Here is a 17,024-nt window from a genome sequence, read left to right as displayed (position 1 = left end):
GCGACATATGCCATACAACCGATCTGATTGACTTCCCATGCTCTGCTACATAATTTGACCCTCTTTTCAAAGTGTGGAGAGGTCGGTCTGTCTTTCTTTTCCATGATCTAGGCTAGAGGTCGACCATTATGATTTTTCAACGCTGATACCGATACCGATTATTGGAGGACCAAAAAGCCAATACCATTAATCTGCCAATTTTTTAACATTATTTATTTGTAATAATGACAATTACAACATTACTGAATGAACACTTATTTTAACTTAATATAATACATCAATAAAATCCATTTAGCCTCAAATAAATAATGAAACGTGTTCAATTTGGTTTAAATAATGCAAAAACAAAGTGTTGGAGAAGAAAGTAAAAGTGCAATATGTGCTATGTAAGAAAGCTAACGTTTAAGTTCCTTGCTCAGAACATGAGAACATATGAAAGCTGGTGGTTCCTTTTAACATGAGTCTTAAATATTCCCAGGTAAGAAGTTTTAGGTTGTAGTTATATGAATTATAGGACTATTTCCCTCTATTCATTTCCTGTAAATACATTTCCAAAAACCTGTTTACATTTTGAAAATGTTTGTCAAAATTGCTCAAGTTCATTCAATTTAGTTGGGAATCATTGATGGACAACAATATTCAAACCTTGTCTCTGATTATCAAGCAAATTTAAGTCAGGACTGAGACTAGACCACTCAACACCTCTAGGAAAGCCATTCTGGTGTGTGTTTGGCATTGAAATTTTGCAATTGTCTCGCTGAAAAATAAAACTATATCGCATGGTTAGGTTGAGGCAGGTTTTCCTCTAACATATTTCCTTTTCCATTAATATTTATTTTGATCTTTACAGTTTTTTTTCTACAAATTGCTTTCACTTTGAAAATGTGGAGTATGTTGTTTTGCTCTGTGGTAAAAACATTGAATTAAATCCCCTTTTAGATTGAATTTTAATGTAGCAAAAAGCAAGTTCAATGAAGTGTAGACTTTCTATAGGCACTGTAATATTCCCCAAGAACAACTGCATATATCATGTATTGAAACTGCTATTGAACAACATGAAACCTTACATATTGTACCTTTTAATATTCTAATACAATAGATTCATTGAAGGAATATGCATAACTAACAAGTATTTACAGGTACTGCACATAAAAAAATGTAGAAGTTGTTGGATTTATTTATTCTTCTGTGACAAAATACCAGTGGAGGGCTTCATGCATTTTTAGAATCCCTCTATTCTGAGCTGACACATTTCACAAAAAAAGGACTAGTGTTCCCATCACAATACGTTGGAGCCTTTTAAACCTACAGATAACTGAGCAGTCATCATTTAAGACCTGTTGTTCCTAAAACGTGAAACCCAGTCAACTTGCTCAGTGGGTTGTGGAAAGTCACTTTATTTTTCCAGGGACCTTATCAGGGTGTGTGTGAATCTTGGCCTTCCCCTGCTGGAGTTTTAGGGAAGTGATCTTACTATCCAGCTCGTCCATAAACCCTTCATCCACAGATTCACTGTCCCCCTCCTCCCTCCCTTCAACTCCTTCCGTGGGCAAGAATACGTGAAGCTGTGTGCGTGCTGGCATAGAAGCGGCGGGAGGCGAAGATTGGCTGGGGAGGCTCAGGCAGGGCTTTCCTCTCACTGTTAGACCCTCCCAGTGTGACGACTGGCAGTGCTGCATCACCGGAGGACGGAGCTCGCCTTGCTCCTTGGCCAGGGTCAGACTTTGTGATCTGGGCTTCCCCAGCTTTGGGTTGGGTCTGATGGGGTAGGAGAAGTGGCTGTACACTGGTCTGTTGCTCTGGTTCAGGTTCTTTCCTACTATTGTGTCACAGGACTTGCAGAGAGGCAGTGGTCGTTTCCGCAGAGGGCGGCGGTTAGGGGAAAAACCCTCGAACACGGCTCGTTCTCCCGGGGTGAAGAGGGAGGGCTCGCTAATGCTGTGTGGAGAGGAATCAGAAGTTAAATCTGGGCAATTAAATACAATTTCCAGACAATTCAGGAAATAATATTTCCTTTCCTCATTATCTAATTAATTCACTGTATGATGAAACTAGATTATGAATCAATATCAGGATATATTTCAGATACATAGGCAACAGTTTATTACGAAGGATTCTTACACAATGTATCTTTTGAAAATTGCACCAATAAGAATACAGCACAAAACTAATTTATAGAGGTCCTCCATTATATCTGGTTTGCAAACACTTACGCAATTAAGTCCTCTAATAACAATAATGCATTCAGCAGCCAAGCTGCTGGTTGCATGGGCCCCAGGCTGGTCCTAGAATGAGTATCAGCTTACCTGAGTGGAGTCGTGGTTGTCTGCCTGTGCGAGGCTTTAAAGGCAGCTAGGGAAGGCAGTCGGACACTGTCCCTTTGTCGTGTTCCATTGGGCTGAGGCAGTGCGAGCACAGAGTTGGACTTGAGGTAGGTTCGGACAAGAGCTCTGCTCCTTTGCATGGCTCTCCAGTGCCACAGCCTACCGCTGTCCAGGCTGAGGCCAGGACCGGCTCCTGCGGTGCTCATGTCTCCCCCAGAAACAGCAGACTGCACAAGCCCATCTGTGTGCGCACTGGCGCACCCGGGGGTGCATGCAGCCAGGTGAGGCTGATCAATAATTCATGCCCATTAAAGATGCATCGATGAGGCAGCCCAGGTGGACGCCACCTACTTTATATATTCATAACATTAAATAGTCTATTGTGAAACTGGGTACTGGGCTGCAGAAGGATCTGATGATCCACTCATAACTTTGTGCATATTAAGCAACAAAAAAAAGTGTATGTGTGCGCCATACTTCATCGCTATTCAAACTTGAAAGTAGTCAAAAATGGTAGGGCAGCGTGATAAAAATGTTTTTGTTCAGATTTGAGAAACTTTAAAGCATTCAAGTCGGAGCATTGACAAATGAAGTCTTATTCCGATTCAACATGAAGCAGAGTCCTAAACCACTGCTTTTAGGTTCTTTAAATTAAATGGTTATGCAGCGCATTCAGGAAGTAATCAGACACCTCTTTTTCCACATTGTTACGTTAAAGCCTTATTCTAAAATGTATTAAATAAAAAAAAGCAATCCTCAATCGACACACAAAACCCCATGAAAGTGAACAGGTTTATTTAGCAAATGTATTAAAAATACAGTAATACCTTATTTACATAATTTAAATACATTAGCCGTATTCTAAAATGTGGAAAAAAAGAGTTCTGAATACTTTCTAAACGCCCCATGTAATAATTATTAGTATTTCCTGCTCTTAGTGTAGTTGATCTTTACGAAAGCAACAACTACATCAGAACAGGTCTTCGTGAGATATACCGAGAACATTTCTTCGATCATCTTGAAATGTCTACTATAAATGATAACGTTCAAATCATTTCTAGCGCATGGGCTTTGAGGAAATTTCAGGCACACATTCTCCATGCCTTCTGTTTCCTCGGTTTCAGCTTCCAGCACGGTGCCCCTTTCGCTGGACCATCTCCAGCAGTGACAGCCAACCCACAGGATACAAGCGTGATCCAGCACAGGGAAACATTGTACCTTGCCCTTAATTGTAACCGGACAAGAGGCTTCCGAGACAGGTCAGAATAGGAGTGTCTCAGCGAGTTTAAAAGCTTTGAGACACACACACACTTTAGAACAATCTAAATAGGTATACCAAAATATATTCATGGCAGAACAATAAACATGTTAACTTTCATACTTGTTGATAATGGTAGGAGGATTTCCATGTTAAACCTGCACATTTAAGTTCAATCAGTTCTATTCAACTGTTGAATGAGGCAAGGGGAATACCAGAGGCAGTACTTTATTTTACATTGACACTCAATGGCACCTGAATTATGGTAATTTAACAAACGCCACTAGGCACAATTTAGTACCAATTGTGTTGAATTGTAAGAATATTGAATTTGTGTGGTAACCTCCAGTGGAAACCGTGCCATAAAATGAAGTGTTACCAGTGCTATTAGATAGCCATAACATCCCTGTGGATAGTTGTCAGATCTCTAGAGATTCACTAGGACAATTACAGGTTTAATCAAAACAAAAAAAACTGGACAAATCTCCCAAGTTGAACCTTTTATTGCAATTTTGTGTAGAAAAATACATAAAAAAAATAAAAGTCTCCTGTTGAACTTCTAGCTTTTCTGCTGGTTGGATGCTGGGGCATTGACACGGCGTCACACTTCACTTCCGCCTGGGTCTTATGGGAGAAAAAAGATGAAACATTTATTGAGTCGATACAAATAACGTCATCCATTGGAAATGATCGACAAACATCAAATCAAGCAATAACAGCGCAACCACCCAGTTTTCCCAGGCTGTCTCCCGTCCCAGCACTAACCAGGCCCGTCCATGGCCACAAGCAAAAATAAAATAGAAAATGTTTAACCCATTTTTCTCCCCGAATTACCTCCCTTGGCTCATCTCTGCAACTTCTCAATGGGCTCGGAGGCAAAGGTCGAGTCATGCATCCTCCGAGACATGACCCGCCCGGCCCCCTACTTACCACACTGCTCGCTTAACCCAGATGTCAGCCTCAATGTGTGGGAGGAAAAACTGTTAGACTGAAAACCAGAGTCAGCTTGTCACTAGAGCACGATGAGTCAAGGAGAACCCCACCATCCAAACCCTCCCCTACCACGGACGGCGCTGGGCCAATTGTGCGCAGTCCTATGGGGCTCCCGGTCACAGCCGGTTGTGACACAGGATGTGATCGATCCTCAGGCTGTAGTGGTGCCTCAGCACTGCGGTGCAGTGCTTTTGACCACTGCGCCATTCAGGAACAAGCAACCACACTATTTAAACTAATGTGTGAGAATAGTTCAACCAACCTGCAGATCCATTTCCTTGCTTTAGGATAGACCACATCCTTGTTTTAGGATGGACCAGAGGCGCCCCTGCACAGGTATCAGTCTATTCAGTTAACCTGCAACAAAAGAAAAACATAAGTCAACAACTTCCACTAAGAATGAAGCAACATTGTCAAAAATCAGGGGGGGGTCTAGGATTGCATGCTCTCCCTCCCCCCAAAAATGAAATCTTGACAATCCCCACAAAAACATTTCCATTTGTTTAATATGAAGACTTAAGAGATTTAAGTCTTCAAAAAGGTAAACAATGTCTTCGCAACATTACATCAATTACATCAGACTAGTGCCCTTTGGTGCAATGACTAAAATGCTTCCATCTAGCCCCTCTGCAGGTAGCTTACCATATGTTAAACCAGGAGCAGCTCCTCAGCCTCCTACAATCACTCGAGGCCCCTGCAGTAAGAGAGAAACAATGAGCTCAAAGCTATGAATTTCGAAAATGTATCCTAAGACACTAGTACACAAATAACTGTAGATATGAGTGCTAAACTACAGGGATGTAGAGGACTTGAAAGTGGATTAGGCTTTTTGGAATTTAAATTACAAAAACTACAGTACATGCATGCACTAGATGTAAATGACAGATTGTTTAAAATGTTAAAAGAACTTGTGCCAATTAATGTCAGACATTACAATTTTTTTTTAAGTAAATTTTGACATACAGTGGGGAGAACAAGTATTTGATAACCTGCAAAATTGGCAGTGTTTCCTACTTACAAAGCATGTAGGTCTGTAATTTTTACCATAGGTACACTTCAACTGTGAGAGACGGAATCTAAAACAAAAATCCAGAAAATCACATTGTATGATTTTTAAGCAATTAATTTGCATTTTATTGCATGACATAAGTATTTGATCACCTACCAACCAGTAAGAATTCCGGCTCGCACAGACCTGTTAGTTTTTCTTTAAGAAGCCCTCCTGTTCTCCACTCATTACCTGTATTAACTGCACCTGTTGGAACTCGCTTCCTGTATAAAAGACGCCTGTCCACACACTCAAACAGACTCCAAACTCTCCACAATGGCCAAGACCAGAGAGTTGTGTAAGGACATCAGGGATAAAATTGTAGACCTGCACAAGGCTGGGATGGGCTACAGGACAATAGGCAAGCAGCTTGGTGAGAAGGCAACAACTGTTGGCGCAATTATTAGAAAATGGAAGATGTTCAAGATGACAGTCAATCACCCTCAGTCTGGGGCTCCATGCAAGATCTCACCTCGTGGGGCATCAATGATCATGAGGAAGGTGAGGGATCAGCCCAGAACTACACGGCAGGACCTGGTCAATGACCTGAAGAGAGCTGGGACCACAGTCTCAAAGAAAACCATTAGTAACACACTACGCCGTCATGGATTAAAATACTGCAGCGCACGCAAGGTCCCCCTGCTCAAGCCAGCGCATGTCCAGTCCCGGCTGAAGTTTGCCAATGACCACCTGGATGATCCAGAGGAAGAATTTGAGAAGGTCATGTGGTCTGATGAGACAAAAATAGAGCTCTTGGGTCTAAACTCACTCGCCGTGTTTGGAGGAAGAAGGATGAGTACAACCAAGAGCACCATCCCAACCGTGAAGCATGGAGGTGGAAACATCGTTCTTTGGGGATGCTTTTCTGCAAAGGGGACAGGACGACTGCACCGTATTGAGGGGAGGATGGATGGGGCCATGTATTGCGAGATCTTGGCCAACAACCTCCCTCCCTCAGTAAGAGCATTGAAGATGGGTCGTGGAAGCGAAACACACAGCCAGGGCAACTAAGGAGTGGCTCGGTAAGAAGCATCTCAAGGTCCTGGAGATGCCTAGCCAGTCTCCAGACCTGAACCCAATAGAAAATCTTTGGGAGGGAGCTGAAAGTCCGTATTGCCCAGCGACAGCCCCGAAACCCGAAGGATCTGGAGAAGGTCTGTATGGCGGAGTGGACCAAAATCCCTGCTGCAGTGTGTGCAAACCTGGTCAAGAACTACAGGAAACGTATGATCTCTGTAATTGCAAACAAAGGTTTCTGTACCAAATATTAAGTTCTGCTTTTCTGATGTATAAAATACTTATGTCATGCAATAAAATGCTAATTAATTACTTAATCATACAAATGTGATTTTCTGGATTTTTGTTTTAGATTCCGTCTCTCACAGTTGAAGTGTACGTATGATAAAAATTACAGAACTCTACATGCTTTGTAAGTAGGAAAACCTGCAGAATCGGCAGTGTATCAAATACTTGTTCTCCCCACTGTAGTTAGGTATGTAGGCTACGTCACTTTATAGCAACATTTATTAACTCCAGAGGGAACAGGCAAATGCATAAGAGCCATGACACCAATCATGCAAAAACATGAGGACTGAAAACAGTTACAAAGCAAGGTAAGCTTGACTTGGTTGACACTGGAAAAGTATTGTTATAGCAAACCCCCCAAAACGTCAGGAGTTGCACCTATGAAGACGCTTTCACCTTATACATCATGATGGGCATTTGCGACGTCGATCTTGCAGAACGAGTTTGGAAAAGGCATTGCCCTTTCCAGTAGAGGCCCTGAGGCCCTGGAGGGTAGTTCTGGAATCACACTCTGAAGGGGATACGGAGAAGCAGACTGGCCACTCAAAGAGGAGACTCCCGAGGGGAAATGGATCACAGTGCAGACAGACACACTAGACAGCCCTAGGGCTGATTTCACTGCTCATGGTAGTTCTCTACACAAGACGCTTACAGTCCAAGATAACCAACACTAAGTTTGCTGCATGAGACACCGTTTACATACAAACTGCTACACCAAGGAGGTTGGCACAGTCCTTGTGAACTGAACCCTTTATAATTGGCTGGCTGGTCACTGGCTTGAGAATGTCACTGATATAAGACAGGAGGATTGATGATACCTTGAAGCATGAAAAAAAAAAACGGCTGTCCCCAACAACAAAAAAAAAAATATATATATATATATATATATATATATATATATATAGGTCGACCGAGAGTAGTCTGTTCTTTCGACTAATCAAAAGGTCAAAATGGGGGGAAAAAATGTGTATTTTCCCATATATAGACATTGTGTGTTTTAATCAAATCAACTATATGCACTGAGCTTGTCTGATGCTTTAAGCACACTGTTGGATGAAATAATTCCGACAAATGACTTAGGACTCCGACCACAATTGATTTGTGCCGGGCAGGGCTCAGACCTGCTGCGCACTAAAAAAATAAAATATAAGACCGTGTTTGTTAGAATTGCACCCGTTGTGTCCTCCTCCCTGCTGCAGCGACCACCACAGAACAGTTTATCGTCCGTGTTGCTGAAGCAGCAACATAATTAGAGCCATTTCTGAATGAAAAGTTCAGTTACCCAAATGTTTAGGTTACAACAATCCCTAAACCCTTGCTCTCTTTACGTGACACATGTAGGCCTATGCATCGCATGCACGTGATCAATGGGGCATGACCTATACAATATCATAATCACATCAATAAATTGGTTAGAAACTACTAACTCCGTAATGTGACAGCAAAATGGATGCAGAGCATGTGACAAATTAAGTCAAAACATGAATGTTTACTGGTTGCTCAGGTAAAAAGGGGAAGTCAGATATGTGGAATAACTGAAAAGTTGTGGAAAATCTTGGAGATCAAGAAAAGGAATATATATGCATATTATGTGCCAAACTGGTGCGGTTAGATTCCAAACATTTCTGACCGTTTGGAAAAATGTAAACACTAACCAAATATGCATACCAGAAAGTTTTTTTTTGTAAAGCCTTTTACAGCAAGACTAAAAACAGTCGCATGCATTTGTGAATGCAATTGCAGAAATAGAGCGGTTTATTTACTGTTTAGGCTAATTATTCAACGGTTGCTTTATTATTATAATATATTTTTTGTACACTTCATTGCATTTAAAATCCGAATGACTCGTACGCTGTGTGATGACATGAACAAATAAATTATTGCTACAGTGGCAAATATATATATATATATATATATATAGAAATACAGGCCCAAGTAAATTACAGTATTAAGACTAAACAGGATGCGCTCTTAGGCCTTACAGCTCAATGTTGGTTATACAAGGCTGTTATACTAAGCCTAATGATAATGACATCACTTATTATAATGATCATAATAATATCAAGATCTGACTGGCCATTATTATACATCCTTTCTGATCATTTGGAACAGTGTACACACTAAATAAATAATACCAGAGGCTGTTCTAACAAAATCTGTAACGCCTTTATTACAGCATATAGCAAAGAATAAAAAAAGACGAATTTGTGAAGTTGTTTATTCCACATGGTTGCATGGGAATAAGTAGGCTATTATTCAAAACAGGCAACAACACTACCGTTTGAGGCCGCTTAGAGAATGTATATATAGCACATTTAGGCTATTGATTAAAGACCTAATTAAGTTGGGATTTCCTCTCACTTTTCCTAGACAATTATGGCAAGGGCTGTTTTGTCACCTAACTCCGCTGCTGCCTCCACTGCATTTCTCTCAACACCAATGCGTTTAACATTTCTATTATGCACATAGCAACATGGTCTGGGAAAAGGTGGCAATTCAACATTTGCACACACCGTATATAGACTTTGTTGTGTTATTGACTGTACGTTTGTTTATTCCATGTGTAACTGTTTGTGTGTCGCACCACTTTGCTTTATCTTGGCCAGGTTGCAATTGCAAATGAGAACTTGTTCTCAACTGGCCTACCTGGTTAAATAAAGGTGAAATAAAAAATTAAAAAATGGACTGAAATTTCAAAACCGCTGACAGCGACCGCTTGCAAACGAGGGAGAAAGCGCATGTTAAAAAATATAATTTTAGTGTTGCACCATTGTCCTTAACAGTACACAATTTCAGTAGAACATGTCTGAGAGTGATGGACTGGGCCATCCCCACGGGGCCTCCATAATGGATTTGTCCACTTAGACAGGCAGGAACCAGACAGGGGGAACATGCTGCCATTTTTGGACAGAGTCACAGGTCTTTCCAAAGTACAGGAGAGAGAAAGAGAAACAGTGCCTTCTTGTGTATGGTAGTTGCCACACTATAGTATCAAGTGAAGTGACCAAGTGACCTTTATGAATAGCTAGGCTGTGAATGACCCAGATAGACCCAAACCCAGTCCCACAACTGTCCCGCCGCCCAAGAATAGCCCAGTGGATTAACGCTGAAAATGACACGTTAGTTGATCGTCTAGTTGATCTTAGCAATACACCAAAGTCACATTCTACAAAAGTAGAGGCTGTTCCCAGCTTACTCAGTTGTCAACAAGCTCATGTTTGCCATTTCTATTACAATCTTAGAGTAAATAAAAGAAAGCTGGGTCTAACAAAAGTCAAACTAAAACCTTCCTAAATGACCTAGGGGAGCAACTGAAAAAGTGTAAGAACCCATAATGATGAACCACACAACCAAGAAAATCTGGAAATTGGAGGTTGCCGATCACATATACCGCCCCCCCCCCCCCCCAAAAAAAAAAAACTGGGCTACTGGTGTGTGACAAGACAGGCAGGAAAGAGGACTGAAAGAGCCCAAATACTAGTACAATTCACTGCTCCACATGACCGAATACCTATACTTTCATCCTAAACAGTAGGCCGCACGAGTACGCGGAAAAATAAAGTTGAATAGTATGTAACATTTCGAAAATCGAGCACTTTAAATCCAGGGTGTCATACTCATTTTGGCTTTGACATTAACTGGTCAATTCGATGCGAATGAGCTACCGAAAATAAACAAATAGCAAACGCAATCTCACATGTCGCATTCCCAGTACGCAAAAATGGTACAGCGTGTTCATTTTCAAAAATCAAGTATTGTTTAAATGCCAGGACACTACGCTCATTTTCTGCCCTTCATCTAGTCGAATTCAATGCACACTTCCAGAATGCATATTGAAACAGGGGGTGATGGGCTCTAGTTCTTGTCAAGTAGTCAAACAAAACTAGGCTACTTAAATTGGGAAGACTCAACAGTGTTCAAATGTAGGCAAAGCCGTTTTTGTTCTCCTTAAAATTTGAGTATTTTGTGCACAGATTTGTTTACATCCTTGTTCGAGAGCATTTATCCTTTGCCAAGATAATCCATCCACCTGACAGGTGTGGCATATCAAGATGATTAAACAGCATGATCCTTACACGGGTACACCTGATAGTGTGGAATTGGCATGCTGATGACTGCAGGGATGTCCACCAGAGAATTGAATGTTCATTTCTTTACCATAAACTGCCTCCAAAGTAGTTGTCAAAAACTTGCAGTACGTCCAACCGGTCTCACAACCGCAGACCATGTGTAACCACACCAGCCCAGGACCTCCACATCCGGCTTCTAATGCAGGATTGTTTAAGACCAGCCACACGGAGAGCAGAAAACTCAGGAGTATTTCTCTGTAATAAGCCCTTTTGTTGGGGGCTTATTTTTTTAGGGGGTTATTGGCTGGGACTGGCTCTCCAGTGGGTGGGTTTATGTCCTCCCAGGGCCACCCATGGCTGCACCCCTGCCAAGTCATGTGAAATCCATAGATTATTGCAGAATGAATTTATATCAATGGAATATTTCCTTATATGAAATGTAACTCAGTAAAATCATTTAAATTGTTGCATGTATATAGATAGATCTCACGGCCCTTTGGTTTCACTATAAAATATGTTATGGCTTATGGTATAGGCTTATGAATAGGTTTATAGTATAGGTCTAATGTGGCAGTCTGCCTATAACCATCCTGAGTAGGCATTTAAACGCCATTCCTATTCAGAGATTAGAGCAATGTATCAAAAATGTGCTATTATCAGGCTGGAAAAACCCACCCGCACTCGGCCCCGTCCCACCTACTCAGCCAGCCACGAGCCACTATTGCGTTGCGACTGTGGCATACTTATTACTAAAAGGTACGTGCTAAATAGTATGCAGTTTAAGCAGAGTACGCTAGTATGGGTATTCGGACATAGTAAGTCTGAACCGCTGATAAAATACATTGACAATTACTCGTTAGGGGTCTTTAAGGAGTTTCTTTGCCATAACATTGAATCGACTGGGCAAATATCACTTGCCAGTGTTGCACTGTAGACGTCCAAAAAAAGCCAGTCCACTTAGAGCACACGTCAAGTCGAAATGAACATGGTCACCAGGTTGATTCTCACATCCCTAGACACACACAAAAAGTCTAGTGCTGAATATTGCTTGAGTCAAAGCTATCGTTTCTGTATTGAAAATAACTAGTCCGACTTGAGTCAGAGTCCTGTGCTCGAGTACTACGATACACCTTAGCGGCTACATTTTGGCCTTGGTCTACATGATTTACGAAGGTTTGCAATAAAGGCAAAATAAATTATGTTCTAATATTAGGCAAACATTGGACAATGGACAGGCTTCACAAATTGCTTCCTCTATTACTTGATTAAACAGGAGGTCAAGATCAACAATAAAGATCCCCACCAACAACCAAAAGACCCTTCTACAGGGCCAAGGAACCAGATAATTCAATGTCAAAAAAACTATTGCCAGTAACACCCCCCCCCATTGCACTTGTCATTACAGCTTGAAAGAAGTCTCAACAAAAGGAGTTTTGTTGATTGAACCAAAGTCAAGTTGTGGGTATACACCATCACACACTATTTGTTGAGCCAGTGACACAGCAGTCCATATACAGTTTGTTTCATACAGAGACCAGCTTCAGTCAGAAATGAAGGAAAAATACCAGATACTGCACAGGCTAAAAACACATTGCCACACGTTCACATACGGAGGGAGGAATGAGTACTGCACTGTGATTCCATTTTTCAGAAGTGTGATGCCAGAACCCCTGTACTGTCACATCACGTCAGGTGACAGAGGAAGTTAGAGCAGTACATGTTTGGCATTTAAACAAATCATGAACAGGAACACTTACCTTTTCAGTGGCTCTGTAAGCATACCTCTCGCTGCACACAAGTCCAGGCTCTACTGTCCACTGACTTCTGCAGAACTACTCATCCTCAACGTAACCAACTGCCGGAGCCTTTACTTGGAGCCTCTACTGTGGAATGGGGCAGGCTGGCTGTTGGATTTTATTGCACAGCTACTGCACGCCCATGCACTCAAGACACTTGACAAAGACAAGCTTCTCGCTCCTTATAGGTACGCAGGTCTCCTCAGCCTGCCGAAGGGTGACGGGGAATAAGGGGAAGTTCTACTATAGACTTCCATCGGTTATACAAGTCTGGCAACTATTTCAGAGTACTTCAATAATCCATATAAAGCCAGGACAACAAATATATATATATATAAAACTAACTAAGGGGTGATCTACATTCCCACTACAGGTGCATAAACAAAGCTAGCTACATTTATTTTAACCATTAGTTTGTGTCCTGATCTGTGATTCCATCTGCAAACAGTATGACATGGCTGAGTTTAGGCAGGCAGCTCAATTCTTAAACTTTATCATCCACTAATTAGTCTTCTGACCAATCAGATCAGCTCTGAAAAGATCTGATGTGATTGGTCGAAAGAGCAATTAGTGGGGAAAATATCAGAATTGGGCTGCCCGTAAAAACAGCCCAACAGGCTGAAAAAAAAGCAACCGTGGTCATTGCCTTGGAGTTGAAATTTAATTTTAAAATGAGTCTGATCTTTCTTTCCCAGTACATTGCTACTTCTAGGCCTACATCCCACCGAGTTGACTGTAGGTCAACATTACTATAGCAAGTTGACCAACATGGTGAGTAGTCCAGGAAGAGCTGACTAAGAGTTCACCTAGAAACATACACCCTATGAAACACAGCCAGATCCAGTCTTCTTGTTATTCAGCCATTCTGGCAAACTGGCTTCATTCATTGTATTCCAAATCACCTAGACATGTTGACAACACCCAGTTAGAATTTTAGATGGGGTGTCAGTTCCGATTTCAGTCACAGGTTGTTGCTATTTACTGTTCTGTTAATCAAACAACCATTTCACCAACTGGAATCCCTGTTACATTACTGAAAACTGCTGAAAACTCTTCACTAAGGCAAGACTCTTCATCAGGTCGGTCTGTGTAAGACAAGTCACGGGAGTAAACTGTATTAAGTGCGACTCAGTTAGGCCTAGGACTTCTTGTTTTAGAAATGTCTCCTTACACACTGCAACCTTTAAAGTGGCCAAACCTGTCAAAGAAGAAATGTACACAAAACAAACATACAGGAATAACATTGAATGTTTTATGGTATACATTACTTGTGTTAAGGTATCCAATCAGATTTGTTTAGACAACTGTTTTGATAAACAACTGTTTGTAGTCATTTGAGTAACATTGAGCACAACCACAATCAATCTTTGTGCTGTAATTGTTTGAAATTGTCAAAATTCTAAGAGCCTATTGAGTTCAAGTACAGTGACTAGTGCAATTTCAACAGCGATGTAAAAAATATGGATGAGATTATTTTTAAACATCTCATAGGAGCACAAGTTTGATCAATAAATAAAAATGTAACTACACGGACAATGTTCTCCATTCTCTAGCTTTCTTTGTAATTATATATCAATTTTTGTTGTTGTTGCTTACATCGCTGACATATCTACCCTTTGGTGTGCTGTGTCTTAAGTCTCACAGATTTAGAGGTCTAATCGAGCAGTCTTAAAAACCAAGAAAATGTATTGCAAGGGGCTGGTGTTTTCATATCTCAACATCTTCATAAATGCGTGAAAGATAATGTTGACCGTTTTTAAACAATGTGCCCTAATCCTAAAAGAGATAGATTGGGGTTTTAGCAATTAATACTTCCCCAGTGAGACGTAAAATGGTGGTCACAAGTTAGTCTCTGCGTCCAGTATAAGAGGTCATTTTGGGAGGAAATGCTAACTAGCTTAGCGCAAGGACTGGAAGTCCAGGTACAGCTAGCATCCTCAAGAATTCGTCTTTGCACTAAGCTAGCACTGGCTCACAAAACTACCTCTAACTTTATTCTTAATGGAAGTAAAATGGTAGGCAGAAATTAATCAGACCCTGGGGAAGTTGATAAAGGTCTTCATTGCTAAAACCCCAAGCTGACCCTTTAATGATGTTTCAGACCTAGCTGTCCAATCTGTTCATGTGAAACTTCAAAGTGACTATAGTCACTGGAATGAATCAGTTCACATCCCTGTTGGTTTATCAGTACTTAGGCTATGAAAGACACTAAAGAAATTCAGCGAAGGAGCCATAAATAAAATGGACAAAGTGGAAGGCTGAAAAGTTCTACGGTAGCTTGAAGGGTACCACTTCTCTCACAGTTCCCGTTTCTCATAATAACATGGCCATTTGAATTATGACCTAAGAACATCTGTCACAGTGGCTGAAACTGGAATTATTTAGGGTAACATTCTTAAATCGTTTTCATACATTCCCGTGTATGATATACATTCCAATTATACAGATTGAATGATGCAATATCAAGAGACAGTGGATGAATCAAGTGCTGCTTTGAGATGTTAAATGTGGTCAAAGAGGACTTTCAACCTCTGTTCAATAATATGTAGCCGACTTGGGAACAATACACGAGCCAAACATACTACCTTTTTGTCAACGCAAAAGCAGCAGCACAGTTGTCAAAAACCATAACACTTCATTTAGAGCTAGACAAAAATTATACTTTTAAAACAAATCTTAATTTAAGTCGCAAAAGTCAAAGGGAATTTTTAAAAATCTGGTATTTTTTATAAACAAACTATTCTAGTAGCATTAATCGCATTTGACACCAGCACTGCTCATTTCCATTGTCAAAATCGGGCCCCAAAAGTACAATTTCTACTAGACCTAATTGTGCTCTAAAACATCAACTTTCTTTATCAATACTGTCCAGTATGCATATGTTGTTCCATTTAGTTCACATGGTGATCATTTACATTATAAAGTTGCTGTTCACCCCCGGCGCCCAACATAAACATCTAGGGAAAAAGGCTTGTCAACTCTTGCTGGGCTTATTTAGGATAACGACTCAAAATTGGGTTAAAATAAACTTTAAGAAGGTTTGGAAAGAACCAAATTAGGTCTTTATTGTAAAGTTACATGTTTTAGTTCAAATCTTAAATGGCACAAAACACAGCCATAGAAAGGTGAGAAAAGTTGACACTTATCACCATTTACGACACGGGCACGGATACAACTGGAAAGAAAGTTATACATAGGTGGGATAGCGCTATGTGATTACTGAGGGTGACCAATTCATCAATTTCACACTACAAATACAAAAGAAAAAAAGAAAAACCTAACTTGCCATAAAATGAATGAGTCCTCAGGCTAAAGTGCAAGAACACTTTCAACTTAAATATAACAATGACTCAATGTGAAGATGTTCAGAGAACCTACACAAAAACACTGCTATGAGGGACACTGAAAAGATTTAAAAGCGGGGCTTCTTGGCAGGCCCATCAAACTCCTCACGGACCCTGCCAAACCCTTGGTTGTTAGGACCCATTGCCCCCCGGCCTCCCTGAGGGAAGTTCCGCTCGTTGCGCTATAGGGATCAACAACCATACCAAGGAAGCAGATTGAGGGGGTGAGGGGAAGGCAGTGCAATGGCACGCAGTTCAAGTCCATATTCAGGGGAGAAGTAAGGGAGGGGGGTAGAAAGAGAGTTGGTTTTGTTTGAGAGCCACGACAAAATAAACAGCAGAAGACATGTCCAAGGGAAACGTTCGTTGAAATAGTTCCAATATGTAGATCCACAGGTGCCACAGGTAACATACGGAGAAGGAAGAAAGGGTAATGTTTTCGTTAGTTAGGTCCTACCATAGTCTGCTGTGCATGCCAAAGGCTGGGCTACATCACTCACTACTGGCATCATATGGAGCATTGATGGGAAGCCTGCCAGTTTGCTATGGCCCGAAGGCTCAAAGATTAAGTATAATGCCAAAATGTACAGGTTGGCCAGACTGGTCTGTTGATAAATGCACTTCAGTGCTATACTTCCACTTAAACGATAAAAAAAAAAAAATACTTATATCAGGCCTATTTTCAGATATAGCTGTAACCCCATTGTTGCTGGTCTTGCCTCTATTGCTTAATTACACAAGTAATACTGAACAACTACAGTATTGCTGGCCTGCCAAACAGCAATAAAAATGGGAAATATATGATTTTAATCAATGAGCCTACATCAAGTCTTGCCCAGTTGTGAAACTTAACTTTCATAGCCTTAGTAAAAAAACGCAGGAAGGA

The 17,024-nt window shown here is 40.9% G+C and overlaps 2 protein-coding genes across 3 annotated transcripts in view; both read right to left on the bottom strand.

The window, feature by feature from the left end:
* Positions 1-323: 323 nt before the first annotated feature.
* LOC115128994 (uncharacterized) lies at positions 324-2,615 on the bottom strand. The gene is made up of 2 exons (XM_029659134.2): positions 2,307-2,615; positions 324-1,938 (listed from the first exon to the last, which is right to left on the bottom strand). Exons 1-2 carry the CDS (start codon positions 2,528-2,530, stop codon positions 1,392-1,394), a joined length of 771 nt encoding a protein of 256 aa, XP_029514994.1. The 5' UTR covers positions 2,531-2,615; the 3' UTR covers positions 324-1,391.
* A 1,454-nt stretch (positions 2,616-4,069) lies between these two features.
* LOC115128323 (splicing factor, proline- and glutamine-rich-like) overlaps positions 4,070-17,024 on the bottom strand; it is a 28,823-nt gene continuing 15,868 nt past the window's right edge. Inside the window, exons 10-12 of one of the 2 annotated variants that reach the window (XM_065017696.1) lie at positions 5,218-5,269; positions 4,838-4,932; positions 4,070-4,206 (exon numbers count right to left, since the gene is read on the bottom strand). In XM_065017696.1, coding sequence (XP_064873768.1) covers positions 5,243-5,269 — 27 coding nt within the window. In that variant the 3' untranslated portion in view covers positions 4,070-4,206; positions 4,838-4,932; positions 5,218-5,242. Of the gene's footprint in view, positions 4,207-4,837; positions 4,933-5,217; positions 16,321-17,024 lie in introns of both variants that reach the window. The other variant, XM_029658065.2, reaches the window with a different exon arrangement.

Source organism: Oncorhynchus nerka, linkage group LG4 (genome assembly GCF_034236695.1).
Source record: "Oncorhynchus nerka isolate Pitt River linkage group LG4, Oner_Uvic_2.0, whole genome shotgun sequence".
Classification (NCBI taxonomy): Eukaryota; Metazoa; Chordata; class Actinopteri; order Salmoniformes; family Salmonidae; genus Oncorhynchus; species Oncorhynchus nerka.
This window is presented reverse-complemented; position numbering and strand designations above follow the sequence as displayed.

Bases quoted from the DNA above. Each gene is read 5' to 3' on its own strand.
- LOC115128994 (XM_029659134.2), bottom strand. From the start codon at position 2,530: ATGAGCACCGCAGGAGCCGGTCCTGGCCTCAGCCTGGACAGCGGTAGG. The intron at 1,939-2,306 runs GTAAGCTGATAC...CTCTCCACACAG, and splicing joins ACAACCACGACTCCACTCAG to CATTAGCGAGCCCTCCCTCT.